This window comes from Pollicipes pollicipes, unplaced genomic scaffold (genome assembly GCF_011947565.3).
Source record: "Pollicipes pollicipes isolate AB1234 unplaced genomic scaffold, Ppol_2.1 Scaffold_6686;HRSCAF=7923_pilon_pilon_pilon, whole genome shotgun sequence".
NCBI lineage: Eukaryota > Metazoa > Arthropoda > Thecostraca > Pollicipedomorpha > Pollicipedidae > Pollicipes > Pollicipes pollicipes.
In genome coordinates this window covers 4335297-4351396 of record NW_023596921.1, presented here as the reverse complement: position 1 = coordinate 4351396, position 16100 = coordinate 4335297, and the positions used below count along the sequence as shown (strand labels likewise).

The window sequence follows — 16100 nt, the reverse complement described above, 5'->3', positions numbered from 1 at the left end:
CAGCGTGTGTGACAACTGTGATATATGGCCCATCATAGCTGCCACACTCCACCACCTGCGATCTGGAAGACAAATGTCGGGTGGGCGATCCAGCAGCACCGGGTGAGATCCGTCCCTGCGTTATTTGGTGCGATAACTCAGAGCGGTTCGCTGGAACTGCTCAAAGTACAACCAGATCCCGCAACAACCGTGTCCGCACCGCATCGCGCGAAAAAATCCCCCGCAGTTATGGCTAACAAAAAAAAAGACGGACGCAAATTTCAGAGGCGAAGTGTGAGGCGAAGTGAACCTCGGGCAGAGGTTTCAGCGTATACGTACAGGTACGCGGTACGCGTTCGGCACGTTTGGTACTCGGTACGCACGTGCTTAGCAAGTACCCGGAGGCTATATCTACTTGTGAGAACCATTCAGCAAGGAACTAAGTGTTCACAGATTGTTGTGTTTCATTTCTTGGCCACAGCTGCCAGGCTCCGGGTGTAACTTGACATTACATACAAGGGCGTTTGATGTATATTGATGAAATCCACAGGTACGTCGTGGTAACTGACAATGGATGAAGCTGAACAGCCTTCCGCGCAATCGTAAGCGGAATGCTGTGTCACATAAGACAGAACGATGAAACAACGTGAGATGGCTAAACATGCTCGCATCATCTTCCTCTTGGCCAAGCATGGCTGAGTGTAAATAGTTAACAAAGTCACGAACCCTTTACAAAGTCAGGCAACCATCCCTAAATTATGCCGTACACAGCACTGTCTTCAAAGGATGCCTTCACCTTACGAAGCTTTCGAGCTCCCTGAACTCGGGACATCAACCGATGCAACATACACGACTCATCAGGCGCACGATAGAAGCGATATCTCTGCGGTCGAAGAACGGCCAAGCTCTCCATTTCGTCTCGGTGCACTACGCACATGCTGACGGACTTCAATCAACTCAGATTCAGCACAACCAGGATTTCCCCGACGGCCGTCGTGACCCTGCCCTGGCCGGTCCCGCTCGCCGCCCGCGCGCCCCGCACCCCGTCACCGGAGCTCGTTACCGTTGGGCCGCTCCCGGCCCAGCAGGAACATGGGCTCGCGGCGTCGGTGACGGCGGCGCTTCTCAGTCTTGACTGCCGGGTCGGCCGTCGGCGCGCCGGCGGCGGCGGCGTTGTCGGCTCCGGCGGCCGGCCGTTCGCGGCGCCGGCGCACCGAGCGGAACTCGCCGCGCCGGATGCCGGCCAGCAACGAGTCGACGAGCCCGTCCTCGTACTCGGACGAGGACGAGGGGCTGGCGCAGCCGTCCGCCTCGTCGCGCCACGAGCCGACGCCGGCCGCCGACGCCGCCGCGGCCGCGGCCGCCGCCGCCGACGCTTTCTGGCGCTCCTCCTCGCGCCGTTTCTGGCGCTCCTCATCCTGCCGCCGCTTCTCGTTGTCCTGGCAACGGAGAAGCGGGTAATTGGAGCAGGTAGTGGTGCTCAGGTAACGACGCCCCCGGACGCACGTGAGGGTCGACGCAGTTCCGAGACAATGCACAGGTCGTCGGAAGCGTTGGAGATACTCCACAGGTGTGGGCCATACTCCATGAGATGCCCACTCAGTAATCGCATTTATGCATTTCGCCTGCTGACTGTTGAGTGCTGTGCCTACCAGCGTTGTTTTGTTGCGCCTGTGGTCTGTTTACAGTGCACAGGTAGTGTTGATCAGGCTGAGACTCGGTCAAAAAGTCCGCCCCCCGGTCACAAATCCTGGTGGCCCCTCTTCCCCATCACAAATCCTGGTTGAGCCCCTGCCAGGCACGGATCCGTAGTTTTGTGCTGAGTCCGATATAGTCGTCACGAACATGCTCAAAATATGAAAGCTTAGCCGCGGTTGGCGTTTCCCAAAAACAACCTGACAATAAAATGCTAGATGAAGTCTTATATAAATAAATGCACCAACTAAATAGCTATGCTGAAGGTCTTCCATTGACGGTAACTGCAAACACATGACTCAAAACATTGAACTGAAGAAAGTCAAGCAGAGGGCTCGGTGTACTTGCGTCTTTAAAGGCCTGGTAAATATCACCTGAAGAAGCGGCTGTCATGAATACTGCAGATCATAAGCAAAGGCCATGCCCTACAGTGTGAAGTGGTCTATAATCCAGGCGCGTTACAATGCAGTCCGAGAAAGCGGCCAACATGACGCACGATGCGTCAACCGAGACACGTTTTCAAAAAGTTCTGCAGATGACGTGGCGCATGCATAATAGCGCGCAACTATCATGACTGTTTACAAGACGAAGAAAACCGGGACGGGCAATAGAGACAAAGTGTGAAACAACGCCAGGGGAGAGCGGGAAAATGAAGAGCGCGTTTCGTTTCCAGGTGGGTACAAGCGGAATACTGACAAACAGGGAACCCATTTCACAAAGGGAATATACTACTCGATGTTTTTAAGGCGCGCTGTGGATCCCTCAGCCGAAAACAGTTCGTTGAATAACAATCGGCACATGAAAAACAATCGGTCACTGGTAAGCAATATGAAACGGTGAAACTAGCACTGTACGATTTATGCCATCAAACGGTTTGATTTTAAAACCATAAAATCCGTACTTTTCCGCTGTGATACCGGTTACTTTCGATTTCAGACACAACTTTTACAAGATTTGGAGCAGTGCATTATAACCAAAGTCGCGCGGAAGGGCTTCAATAATCTCAATCTCAATCATTATCTACATTACATAGCGCATTGTCGAACATCTCACGTCCAAGCCTAAACCTCACCAGCAGCTCGACAGTTGAAGGTCATCGAGAAAAAGACGCCCAAGCCAAAAAAAAAACACCAGCAACTCGGCACTTCAAGGTCATTGAGACACAAGACATCAAAGTCTTAACCCCACCAGCAGCTCGGCAGTTCAACGCCATTGAGACACACACAAAATATCACGCGCAATGAACTTACACTGCGACACAGGTCACTAACGCCAAGAGCTACCCGAGGATAATGCGCCTTGCAAACGAACATTGAAATGCTTCAAATAACACTCCAGGACCTCTCTGCAATGCCGTTGCCTGGTGCACCAACAGGCGCAGTCAAGTGGTCCCACTATTTAGCGTGATGTCGGCAGAGGCCCGCTTGCATGGCTTTTGAAAGGCCTCTCACGGCACGGCCCCTTCATCCCATTCGAGTGTTGAAACGAGAGGCCGCCGTTTAAGCATACATACGCTCCCATTCGGAGGCTGGTAATTAATGGCGTCATCTACATTCCAAACGATCAAACGCAATTTCCCTGACCAAATGAAAACGAAGCGCTCTGTAATGGCCTACAGAGCTGCAGCATAATTATCATTGGCGCAATGTCCGTGCTCAGCTCAGCTCAGCTCAGCACGACTCAGCTCAGCTCAGCTCAACTCAACACGGCTCAGCTCAGCTCAGCTCAGCTCAGCTCAGCTCAGCTCAGCTCAGCTCAGCTCAGCTCAGCTCAGCTCAGTTCAGCTCAGCTCATTTTATCTCAAACAAATATAATTTTTGGAAAGTTGACAGGCTGTCTCAAAGCTTTGTGACGAGTTGCGAACACTAAATTTGACCCAGAATTATGCACTTATGCGGACATAGTTTTGCACCACAAATCAACGTGGGCGATGGCCATCATAGAAAGTACAGCAGGCGACTACGTGTTAACACCGAATCGTGCGACATAATGTAACCACCGACCTTCTGGACGGACTCGATCTTCTGGATGAGACCGGCGAACAGCCGCAGGCAGCTCTCGACAGTGAAGGTGTCCTCGTCCTCGCAGAAGTGTTGCGCCAGGCGCGTCTGGCAGCGGCCCAGCTCGGCCATCTGGATCGCCAAGTCCCCCACCTGTCTCTCCGCCGTCGACAGAAACTCTGTCGACACGGAGGCCATCCGGGTGTCAGCTGGACCACCAAGTCCCTCACCTGGACGCAGATAACTAAGGCAATTGACGCACCCTTAAAACTCAACTAATTCACGGTCCAAACGAGAAACCGGTGTCAGTCGCATTTTTCTGGATCCCGGCCTGTATTTCGGAGGCTTTATGAAATGCCGTACCACCACATGGCCTCACAAATAATACACTACTCCCGCGGGCACATAGTCTTCCACCTTATGGTCTATCCAGCAAGGTACTCTTCTCGCGCGGCATGCTCACGTCAGCGGTAAGGAGGTGCTAGAGCCGGGGATTCGCTGCGATTGGGGATTCAAATCCTGTGATGGGTGATTAGATTCGAATTCGAGACTCGACCAGCTTCTAACATTTGTATTAAAATGCCAAAACGTTGGTGTGATGTAGTTCCCACAGATAAGAAGTAGTATTAACCTTATTCTTCGGGGGAAAAACCAGGAGAATGGAGAAATAGTTCGCTTGATACTTCGGTAGCATGTCTTTATCGAAATAATAGCAGAAGTGAATTTAAAAAAACAAATTCACCTCTGCTATTGTTTCGACAAAGGCATGCTGCCGAAATATCAACCCAAACATATCTCCATTCTCCTGTTTTTCCCGAGGAAAAAGGCTAATACTACTTTTTTATCTATGTTAATAATGTTCCTCACTAATGCACTGAACAACTGATGTAGTTCCCACTTTCAGACATTCATCTTCTGCGTGTCCTGCATGAGTATTCCAAACGTATATCAATGGCCCATTTCTTATTCGGAAAAGAGAAATGGAGGCATTGTTGCCAATCAGTGTTGGTGGCGATGTTTTGGTTTTGATGAGACACAGGGATAGTGTGAATAAGGAAAATACGCCCGCGCTGCTCTAACGCCTGATTACATCGTTTTGTTCACTTTTATGCAATACCACAGTGAACTAACCACAGCAGGAGTAACGGCCTGTTAAACAAACAGCAAAACAAAATCATCTTTTTGGGAAACGGCTGGAAAAAGTAATCACTTGGAGTCGAAATGGACAATAGGTTGGCGTCTTCGGCTTCCACGTGGAGGTCCCGGTTTGAATCCCAATTACGTCACGTGGTGGTAACCACATCTTTGTCTTTGATACGCCAGCGACTGCAGGCCGCTGGCGCTCCAAAGCAATATTGCGATGTGTTGCATCTCAAATATATCCCCCCGGTGTCAGTGCCTTACAGTATAGCATGATACTTTGCTCGATAGCATCAGCTCCATACCCCCCCCCCCCCTTCTCAGAAGCTACGCAAGGTACCCCAGTTAGTACCAAAACGAATTTTTCTCCCTTGCGAACCAGCTACTTGAAGCACACTGACGTGCCAAAAGTCTGAAGTGCGTTGGTCTTCCTCCTTACCAACTTAGCCCATGAGCACACAACAATGCCACCAACTGTGCCTTGGTACGGCACGTTGCCATGAAATAACGGCAATGGATTAAGGGATGGGCTCATTGCTGGTGCTATTTTGCGCACATATTTTTGTTACGCATATTCTCACGAAATGCAGACCAGCTGGTGTTGACGGGCGCAGCGTTCTGGCCAGCGCACGGACGGCATCACTCACTGTTTCTTCCCCTCGGGACTCACCTTTGAACTGTTTCTTCACCTCGGGGGGAGCCGACTCGCACTGGGCCTTCAGCCGGGCCACGTTCTGCGCTTTGGCGTTCACGTCACCCATCAGCACGTCCAGCGAGGTCCTGTCGGCATCGATCACCGTTGGACGTGCGTACGTCACCGCCACAAACACGCGTACGTCATCGTCAGACGCGCCTGACGTCAGGCGCGTGCCGTGACGTCACAGGCACAACGGCGTACGTCAGCGCCGGGCTGCGGCGTCTCCGACGACGGAACACACCAGAGCGGACTGCTCAGCTACCATTCGCAAACGCTGCACATGCTTCGTCCGGGGCACAACGGATGGGTGCGAGCCCTGTCTGTATTCCCGCATTCCAAAGTGATTTGCCGAAGCATTCGTGCTGAAGCTGCGAATGGAGCAACACCTGAACGCCCCATGCTTGTCTCTGGCTGATACAGGGGGTCAATTGAACTCAACTGGTGGTGGTATGCTGGTGGTGGAAGAGCCCCAGTCGGGGTACAAAATCGAGAAAGCCGTCCCGAAGTAACGCCAGCACGCAGCTGGGTGCAGCGTAACCGGGGACTGTTGCACATGCCAGTGCTACTGCACATATTTACACCGCACCCCAGCATCAAACGGGGACCGCACCACACATGCAAACGCCGAAGACAGCCCGCGCGCCGTCCCGTCCGTGACCACTGGGGCCATAACGGACTGATAGAGCCAGCAGCCAAACTTTCTTCATCATCTCTGACGTCACGCTCACGGAAAATGCATGCAAGATTGCATTTAGTGTGCATCTGACTGCATTTTCACATTCAATAAAAAAATCATTGAATCTCTAGCACTATGGTTCATCGTCATTGGGGCTTTACGACGCACTCAGCTGTTGAGGCTATATGACGTCGTCCGCCTACCACCCTGGCACCGCCAGCGAGCACTGCGGTGCGGTTCACGATTGCCTTGAGGATGCTCATCTTTTCTTCACGCATTCTTCGCTTGTAATGAGACTTGGGCCGAGACGGAATGGGCGCTGGATGTCTTTAATGAGTTGGGAGGGTCTCTAGATTTTAATAAAGATCTGAATAAGCGAACGAAACGACTCTCATCCGGCTCGGAAGCAATACACCCACGACAGCTCTCTGCGCATCCGGTTCAACGGGTCAGGACTCGTAGCGGGCTCAGTCTATGCACCATAGAAACGGGAGGGCGGGGGGCCCTCCGTGACGGCCTTCCACAGGGAGCAGCCACGGCGCGCGGCGACTCGCCGCTGTCTGCACGTGTGTATCGCTCGCGCCGGTTCGCAGGGCAGTAGTGAGGGTGTGGGCCAACGAGCGGCTGTCCCGTGCCGCCGTTCACCCCGCTGAACCCACCGCGTCACCAGGGACGCTGCGGGCTGGCAATATCTGCCCACTGCCTCGGCTGGATCGCAAACACCAGTCTCTTCGGTGAACAGCGACGTGGGGGCAGAAGTTGGTCTAATGAGGAGCGAGGCCCGTGACATGCACGGTCCCGCGACGAACATAGACCGTCTGCTGCAGTCCACAGTAGGCCCAGGCTGCAGACGCGGTTACGCAACTACTCGGTCGTCTGTGAGGCTAAGATGAAATAAAAATCACACACCCATTCCGAGTACGAGACGCCTACCGAGCGGAGCGTTTACTTCAAGTTAGCTAACAGTCAGTCGGCCACGCTTCAGAATTCAACAGCCTCTTCCGCCGTCAAACTTAACACATGCCCACAATTACGGCGCACTGAGCGGCGGCCGTGATTCAGAGGTCTGCCGCCCTCCGCGCCGGCTGAAGAGTCGAGCGAGTATCGAACGAGCGTCGGACGAGTGTCGAACAAGAACCGGATGAGTGTCGACACCGGCGACTCGGGCGGCGCCGAGGGCGCGGCCTCGCTGCCAGTTCCGGCGGGACGCGGAGAACGACCACTCACTTGGCCGCGTCCTGAATGTGCTGGAAATCGGTGGTGAACTCGAGCGCCACGGGGTTCTGCGTCTCAGCCACCTCCACGATGTAGTGCAGCAGCGTCACACGCGGCTTGTTGGCCCGCGTCTCGATCAGCTTGGGAAGCGTGCTTAGCCGGAAGCCCATGGCGTTGCCGGCGTAGCTGCCCTGCGTGCGGAGGATGCGGTCAGGACACTGCGACGCTGGTGAGAGCTCTGCCAGTCCTCCGGTGAGAGTGCGCTCAGACCGCCCGCCTGGTGAGCATGCTGTGAGAGCGGTAGTATAGGCAGAGTACAGACGAATACACGGCCAGAGCAGATGTGCGGACATCTTCAAGACAACAGTGAAAACACAGAACGCAGGTCAGACGCGGTCAGGCTACTGGCGAGGACATGGTATGGGAACTTTTGAGGACATGACAAGAACGCTATTGAGGATACGGTAAAAACGCTATTGAATACATGACAAGAGCACATGGTAAGAGCACTCGCATGCACATATCATAATCCTGGAGCACCAGCGAAGAAATTATCAGAACACTGGTAATGGCACACCCCAAAGACCTCAGCAGAGCGGTCAGCCTCGCTGGAACTCAACACCAAATTAAATTGCAGGTCAGCTTTGAGATTGGCCTCAGGATCACCCATTACGACAATTGTTTGGGGCTCCTATGCGTGAAAACAAAACTGGCAAGCGTTTACTATTTACCCGAACGCGCATTTTTTCAAAAGAGGCCGCCACATGAGATCATAGGCATGTCTTTCGAGCGGGAATTTAGGTACTTTAGGCGATCACATTCATGGAACATGATGACAGCGGCCCAGTGGAAGTACCATACAAACATCAAGCTGTTGGCAAAACCACAAATGTGTAACGGTAACTGGCAAGTGTAGAAACACACACCGACGGACAAGCATAGCCTGCAATATTGCATTCGCCTTGAGCTGCAACGTTGCAACACTGCACTGAGCTTTTACATCACAACTGATCGGACGTTAGGGGAGATATGATAAAGAATTACGACACATATGATAAATAATTACCGTTTGTAATCGATAACATGTCCGGACTCCAAATCAGGACATCCCGCAGAATCTTTCACGGAGTGCTTCTCGAAGTTTCAACTAATCCTTCTATGAACAAAGGCGGTGCGGCACCGCGTTCGCGTAACCCTGGCGCTAGGCGTCGTCACTAAGTAACAGTGGCCGTTAGTGACCACAGAGACCGTGTATGCACCCAGAACCACAGCGTATGCCAGAAGCGGAATCCGAGTCTCCCAAGCGGAAGGAAAGCGCTCTTCCCACCGAGCGTTACAGCCACAGAGCTAAAGCACTCATTACGGGTCATCTGAGGAGCGGGTTAACATGAAACCAAAACGCCGAGGTTATACGCAGCATCGAACACTCGCTTCCGATCACGACGCGGCTATTTTGGCACACACTTACCGAGTTTAGGAAGTTCCCAACCTGAAGGACGAGTATCAAAAACTGTTTGAGGCTGTCAGACGTCAGGATTTGCTCGCAAGACGTTATTAAAGCTTTGAACTGTGGGCGTAAGCTTTCCATAGACGGCGCAAAGTCTGCGTCCTGAAATCAGAGAATCGTGGATATATCAGGGGCCTGGCAATTTGCTGCACTTAATCAGGGATTGGTGTAGCCGAGATAATTGGCAAACTGATGTATTTAGTGATGGCGGTAATATTTGCTGTAACGAGTGATTGCTGTAAAATGCCGTAAATGACATCGCAATCACTACGATCATGTTATTTTATAATACACGACAGAATCACTTTCGAATCTGACGGAGATATTCTCAATGCTCCTACAATAACTCAAACGGAGAAATGACAGAAACTGATCCCATATATCACATACGTTCACGTTCTTCCGACCATATCAGCCCACCCATACGCGGTACGAAGCAGTCGGATTTGCGCAACGACCAAGGCCAGTCTCATTCCGATCTGTCACAATAAAGCACAGAATCAGATTCCAAGGATGAATTATTACTGGCCAGCCGTGTGCCACGGCGGAACACCAATTAGCTGTCCAGAGACAAACTTCCCACTAATACAACTGAGCCAAGACACTTCGACAAAGTTCGATCAAGCAAGAGAGCGAAGAGAAAGAGAGAGAAAGAGAGAAAGAGAGAGAAAGAGAGAAAGAGAGAAAGAGAGAAAGAGAGAAAGAGAGAAAGAGAGAAAGAGAGAAGAGAAGAGATAGAGAAAGAGAGAAAGAGAGAGAACGATAGAGAGAGAAAGAGAGAGAGAAGAGAGAGAAAGGAGAGAAAGAGATAAAGAGAACGAGAGAGAAGAGAAAGAGAAGAAGAGAAGAGACAGAAAGAAAGAAGAAGAGAGCGACGAGCAAGAACATAGCAGAGCAAGAGCAACAGAGCAAGAGCAGAGAGAGAGAGCATAGAGCGAGAGAAGAGAGAGCGAGAGAGAGAGAGAGAAAGAGAGAGAGAGAGAGCGAGAAAGAGAGCGAAGAGAGAGAGAAGAGAGAGAGAAGAAGAGAGAGAGAGAGAGAGAGGAGCGAAAGAGAGAGAGAGAGGAGAGAGAGAAGAGAGAAAGAGAGAGGAAGAGATAGAAGAGAGAGAGAGAGAGATAGAGAACGAGAGAGAGGGAGAGAGAGAGAGGAGAGAGAGAGAGAGAGAAGAGAGAGAGAGGAGAGAGATAGAGAGCGAGCGAGAGAGAACGAGACGAGAGAGCGAGTAGAGAGAGCGGAAGAGAGGGAGAAGAGAAGAGAGAGATAGAAGAGAGACTCTTCGCGAGAGAGAGAGAGACTCTCAGATGGAGCTGGGATACCCTCAGACGTCGGCCTGTCAGCGTCACCGGTCCGTTCCCACGGCCGACAGAGCAGGCCGCGTCGATCGGCGGAAACAACACACCAACAGGAGCTCCCTGAGCCCACGGACGGGCCACGGGCCACCATGTGGCGGCTGCCTGCTGACGCACGCCCGGTGACAGACGAGCCCACGCTGCAGGCGTGGGTTACCGGGCCTGCGAGCTGGCAGTCCAGACTGAGCCCACGCTGCAGGTGTGGGTTACCGGACCTACGAGCTGGCAGTCCAGACTGAGCCCACGCTGCAGGCGTGGGTTACCGGACCTGCGAGCTGGCAGTCCAGACTGAAGGACATGACTCGGAGTCCGCAGATTGGATTCACACGGATGAGGCGCATCACAGGTCAGGTGTGGCTGACAGTGAACACGGACCATATTTCATCTAAAGTTGACTGTTCCGTGCAGCTAAATCCAAACAGAACCAACAGAGGTAATTTGCCGTGTCCCAGTAACCTCCGTTCTTCACAATTTTCAACATAGGAAGAGGAAGCTATGAAATCGCACAAAATTTTTAAATGGGTTCCCCACAGCTGACGCAGCGGAATCTATGACATGTGACAGAGCGTCACGAAGGCTGGACGGTCGCCACGCTGAGCTCGTGTGCCCGCACTTACCAGCAGCATGAGTTCTACCCGCAACTGGAAGGCGGGTACCTGGGAGAGCGCCACGTAGTACTGCTCGGCCTGGCCCAGCTGCTCCGGGGGGCCCGGGTGGGCGCACACCAGGGCCACCTGCCCGACAGAGCACCAATAAACCACCGACTGCCGCACCTATGCACCGCCAACTGGCAGTGTGTGTGGTAAAAGAGCACCAGCACACCAGCAACTGCTGCACATATGCATGACCAACTGGCAGTGTATATGGTAAAAGAGCACCGGGAAACCACAACCGACCAACATAGCACAGAACAACCACCCATTCCGGAAAATAGGGCAACGGTTAACCAACAAATGTTAGGCAGATTTGTAATCCTACTTACCACTATTTACTATACTGTTATACCACTAGTTACCAAGCACAGCAATGATAAACATAAACCTTCCGACAAACCGCCGGAAAACCACCAGTTACCGGACCTTACGCCAGTAAACGACTTACTGCTGAACAACGCACCAGTAAACCACCAACTGGCAGAAATACGGTAGGAGTAAACCACCAACAACGCCCGAGAGAACAACGGAAGACACCAATGTCCAGACACAACACCGGCTAACCACCAACTTCGACACGGAACACCGGTTTACCACAAACTCCCACACAAAACACTGGTAAACCACCCACTCCCACACAGACTGCCGGTAAGCCACCAACTCTCACACACAATACCGGTGAACCACTAACTCCCACACAGAACATTGGTAAACCACCAAGTCCCAAATAGAACGCCGGTAAACCACTAAGTCCCACACCAAACGCCGGTAAACCACTAACCTCCAAACAGAACACCCTTAAACCACCAACTCTCGCACAGAACACCAGTAAACCACCAACTCTCGCACAGAACACCGGTAAACAACCAACTGTCGGAGACAGGACACACTGGCTCACCTATCACTAACAGTTGCAGTGCACCGACCAGCATTACCTAATGAAAATTGTACCAAAAGTGGGTCACTACTATCTGCTACGCAGGGCACCACCAATTAACATCACCAACTGCCGGACAGAACACTGCTACCGAGACGGAGGCACCTGTCGGGCTTAACGGTAAAGAAGAAACGTGGATAAAAACGTGCCAAACCAACTGATGGAACAGAACGAGTGAGGTCACGGCTGTTGCGTTGTGACTCATCCTTGGAGAGAAAGGTTTTTTGTTAGAGAGAAAGGTAATTCGTATGGGGTGACAGCAATGTTGCTTTCATTAGGGAACACACATATCTCACACTACGCGAGGCGGATACCAACGATCATGGATACCGCGTGAATATCAAGGATGAGTTTTACAAAAAATACGCTTCACTTACACACTCAACTTTTCTGGAGCTTTCCACGTTTGCAGCTCACAAAATGTTCGGAAATGAGTATCACAGAACAGAATAACAGCCTTGATTCACAGTTCCGCCTTGTTACGGAGTACTGCAAACAAATTTGAAAAACAAAATTGTGCACCGCTATTATCTGCAAATGAAGTATGTGCGACTGGTGGCAGCATCGCAAGCGACATTTCATCCATTTTGTCGCCACCTGAACCAGTTTTGCTGTAGCTTTTTCCGGCCGTAGTGCACCCTCTCCGTGTGTAATCTACGCAGTCCAACCTCAGGCTGGGGGCAGGGATGCTTTACACCGTTGTGACGACTTATATCATTGGCTGTAACTTAGAAAGCGCACAATTTGCACGACGTAGATGTACAGCATCGTTATAATGTGGCAAATGATGCTTTATCAACGCATAAACTGCCGCAGCCCGTGATCAGTACATAAGTACGCGGCAACGTTAATCGCACAATTTCAGCACTTATCAATTTTTCTATACAAGCTCATGCGTCAGTTTTCACGTGAGCCTGAGGAAAAATTTTTTCTCGAGAAAGAAAAATATACCGAACTTCTCTGCCCAAAAATGACGCATCTAAGCAGAAAAAAACAAAGAATTCCGAAACTGGGGTTTCTGGGAGTAAAACGCACAACCAGAACGGACTTTATTTTCTGTGGCGAATTTTTTTCGCAGATGAATCAAACTTGTTTTCAGCAGATCTACTCCGAAATATGCTTCCAATATCTCGTCTTCTGAGCAACATTTCTTCAACACCTCGTCTTTCGGGACTTAAACAACTAGTTTCGCAAATATTCGCGCTATTATCAAGCATTTCGCCGAAAGAGACACACCCGGATTTCCCAAACACTCACAACCCATCTCGAACGTCATAGCACGGCAGCTTTACTGACACACCCTGCGAGCCACATTACCAACGGCAAACTAGCGACTGTCATCCCCCATGTTAGAGACGACTGGAGCGCGTGCGTTGAATCTCCCATATTGAGACCGACCGACGGGGCTTCATCCTGCCCCGTCATCCGTGTCCTGACACGTGCCAGCCCGCGCATCTGATGCCAACTTTCAGGCCCATTAGGAGGCTGTCAGACCTCTGCTGTGACCTGACGCCGCCCATCCGGCTCGCCGATCAAACTGACGCAGACAGTCTCAAATGATTATACCGGTCCACTGAGCACCAGTTTCCCTCGAGTTTTAATTCCACGAGGAACAGACAATTAATCTCCCGAGGTAATTTATAAGCGTCTCTCCAGATATCAACGCCTCACTGTCACAAGCGAGACAGGACCACAATCCGTCAAGTTGTGCAGTGTCCTCGTCAGGGAGCCTGTCAGGGAACGGCCGCTTGAGCACAGATCGTAGGACAACACTGAACGCGTGGCCGCGCACCCACTCCAGACAGACGTTGCAGCTCTGCGCCGCCGGTCTCACGTACCTCGCCCTCCTCCGGCATGATCCTCATGAGGGCCCGCAGGTGCTCCACGCCGATGTCGGCCGCCCGTCCCCTTTTGATTAGCTCCACAATCTCCGCGTTGCTCTTCCGCAACTGCTTCAGACAGATGTTTATGTTCAGCGACCGCTTGCCATCCAGAAGGGTGATCTCCTCATGCGTCTTCTTCTTCTTCTCGGCACCCCCGTGGGCGGACGCGCGGTGCGTGACGCGCTGCGAGAACAACGACTCGAGGCTGTCGTAGTCGACCTCCACCGGTGCCACGAAGGCACGCGTGACGCCCTGCCACACAGAGTTACCTGCCGGCGGGGCGTGACGTGTGAGAGCGCCAGGAGTCGCAGGGGTCGCCGCGGCCGGCGCCCATCACAGCAAGCGACGCTCTGAGAGGAACTTGCTGACCAGGGTCAATGTCACAACCAGGATGCGTGTTAAATGTGGGTGCTTCCACTGGCTGAAGCGGCTACGGAGAAATGAACATGTCTAAATTGCTTCGTCATTGAACAACTTGACAGGGCCATGCAGACACCATTCAGGTTTTCGGGCTCCAAGAGAGGATGAATGTTGTTGCCATCACGCGCATCAGTCATTCTTAACATAGCTGATTCCAGAACATACAAAATGATTCCAAAATGAGGTTAATCGGTTATTTTGACGGTTTGAGCTGCCAGAAGTTTATTTCATAACATTTCACACACCCTTTCCTGTATTTCTAATCGAATACTAACTGGCTATCGTAAAACATACCAATTAGCTTTCCCCAGCACTGAACATTTCGTCACATTCGATGACGGAGGCGGCAGGGTTCAATTAAATATAAAAGGAAAATTGCAAAGCCTTTAATTTCAATTTGCCACTTTCTGCTATCACCAACGGCTGGCTCATCAAGGCGAGCCAAGCAAAGTAAGCAATGCCAAGCCAGGCTTTTACTGTCTCTGCGTAGCTTAAAACTTTCGGCAGAGTCGGCTGACACAAGCCAAAGCACACACAATCAGCTTCCGGAGGGGAGGGGGGGGGGGGGTGGAGATCAATTGGGGTCATTCCATGACTTACTATGACCTAGCCCTACTACGCTCTTGCAAATACGATCTTCATGGGCAACGACAATCTCCACTGTGAAAGATCCACTTGGAACACAACTGATGGCTTCAAGAAATTGACCTGGCATCATGTTGCGATTCAGCAAACCTTACACCACCAAGAATACCTTTTAGCTCCTCTTGTTCTTGACACAACGTGCTTGAAAGCTGAATTGACGTAATTTTTAAAATGTCATCTTATGTGACCACGCCATCGAATAACCCCAACAAACGTAACCGGCATTGGTAACAAGCATGCCACAAACACTTCACATCTCCAAAACCACCCATTCACAAGATCCGAGCCACAGAGAACTGAGAAATGCATCATGGGGCACATACACATACCTATACACTCAGTATTTAGTACAACATTCATGCGACAGGCATTTCTCCCTCCACGTCCACCAGCTAAACGGGTATAACGTGCGGTATTTAATTCGCCACCGCGGCGCGTCTCACCAATGGTCCTGTTTGGCACCTTAGCCCAGTTCAGCGTCTTCATCTTGGCTTTAGGCTTCGGTAGAGTGGCAAACGGGTTTGGAGGCGGGGCTGCTCCAGTAAGGAACGCCGAAGACCGGGCCTGTATGAGCCCTCCACATCCTGGCATAGGGGGAGGGGGTGGCGGACCATGACCTGGGAGCGGGGGAGGAGGGGGAATTCCATGACCTGGGAGTGGGGGCGGAGGGGGAGGAGGGGGGATCCCTTGACCTGGAAGCGGCGGAGGCGGGGGAGGAGGCGGAATCCCATGGCCTGGGAGCGGAGGTGGAGGGGGAGGAGGCGGATGCCGTGACCCCGGGCGGGGAGGAGGCGGGATCCGTGACCCGGAAGCGGGGGCGGAGGGGGAGGAGGCGGGATCCCGTGACCCGGAAGCGGGGGCGGAGGGGGAGGAGGCGGGATCCCGTGACCTGGGGGCGGCGGCGCCGTGCCGGGCCGCGGCTCCAGGCTGGACAGCGGCCCGGACAGCAGCGACGAAGCCACCGAGCAGTCGGTGGCGATCGAGGTCAGCGACGGCGTCACCGACGACAGGCCCGAGGTGTCCTCATCGGGCCGGCGGCCGGCCGGCTCCGGTGACGAGGCGCCCGAGGCGCTTGGCCGCTGCGGCGGCAGCGACGAGTGCGGGAACGGACGCGACTTGAACTCCTGCGTCGCCTCCACCGGGATGGTGAACGTGCTCTCCGGATGCGACAGCGACGACTGCGGGAAAGGCCGCGGCCGCCGGAAGCGTGCGACTTCGTCGTCGGTCAGGTCGAAGTCCGGGTCGCTCAGCACGCTGACCAGGTCGACCTGGTCAGCGGCGGGGGTCGGCGCCGAGCCGGC

The 16100-nt window shown here is 52.6% G+C and overlaps 1 protein-coding gene across 1 annotated transcript; it reads right to left on the bottom strand.

The window, feature by feature from the left end:
- Positions 1-280: 280 nt before the first annotated feature.
- Positions 281-15448, bottom strand: LOC119107075 (inverted formin-2). Its single transcript, XM_037230434.1, has 8 exons — positions 15243-15448; positions 13690-14003; positions 10879-10995; positions 8871-9011; positions 7415-7593; positions 5485-5594; positions 3678-3853; positions 281-1418 (listed from the first exon to the last, which is right to left on the bottom strand). The coding sequence occupies exons 1-8, from the start codon at positions 15388-15390 to the stop codon at positions 1026-1028; spliced, it is 1578 nt and encodes a 525-aa protein (XP_037086329.1). The 5' UTR covers positions 15391-15448; the 3' UTR covers positions 281-1025.
- Positions 15449-16100: the final 652 nt, after the last annotated feature.

Coding starts and splice junctions, on each gene's coding strand:
- LOC119107075 (XM_037230434.1), bottom strand. CDS start 15,390: ATGCCAGGATGTGGAGGGCTCATACAGGCCCGGTCTTCGGCGTTCCTT. Junction 14,004..15,242: donor GGTGCCAAACAGGACCATTG/GTGAGACGCGCC, acceptor CCCCGCCGGCAG/GTAACTCTGTGTGGCAGGGC. Junction 9,012..10,878: donor GGGTAGAACTCATGCTGCTG/GTAAGTGCGGGC, acceptor CTCTGATTTCAG/GACGCAGACTTTGCGCCGTC.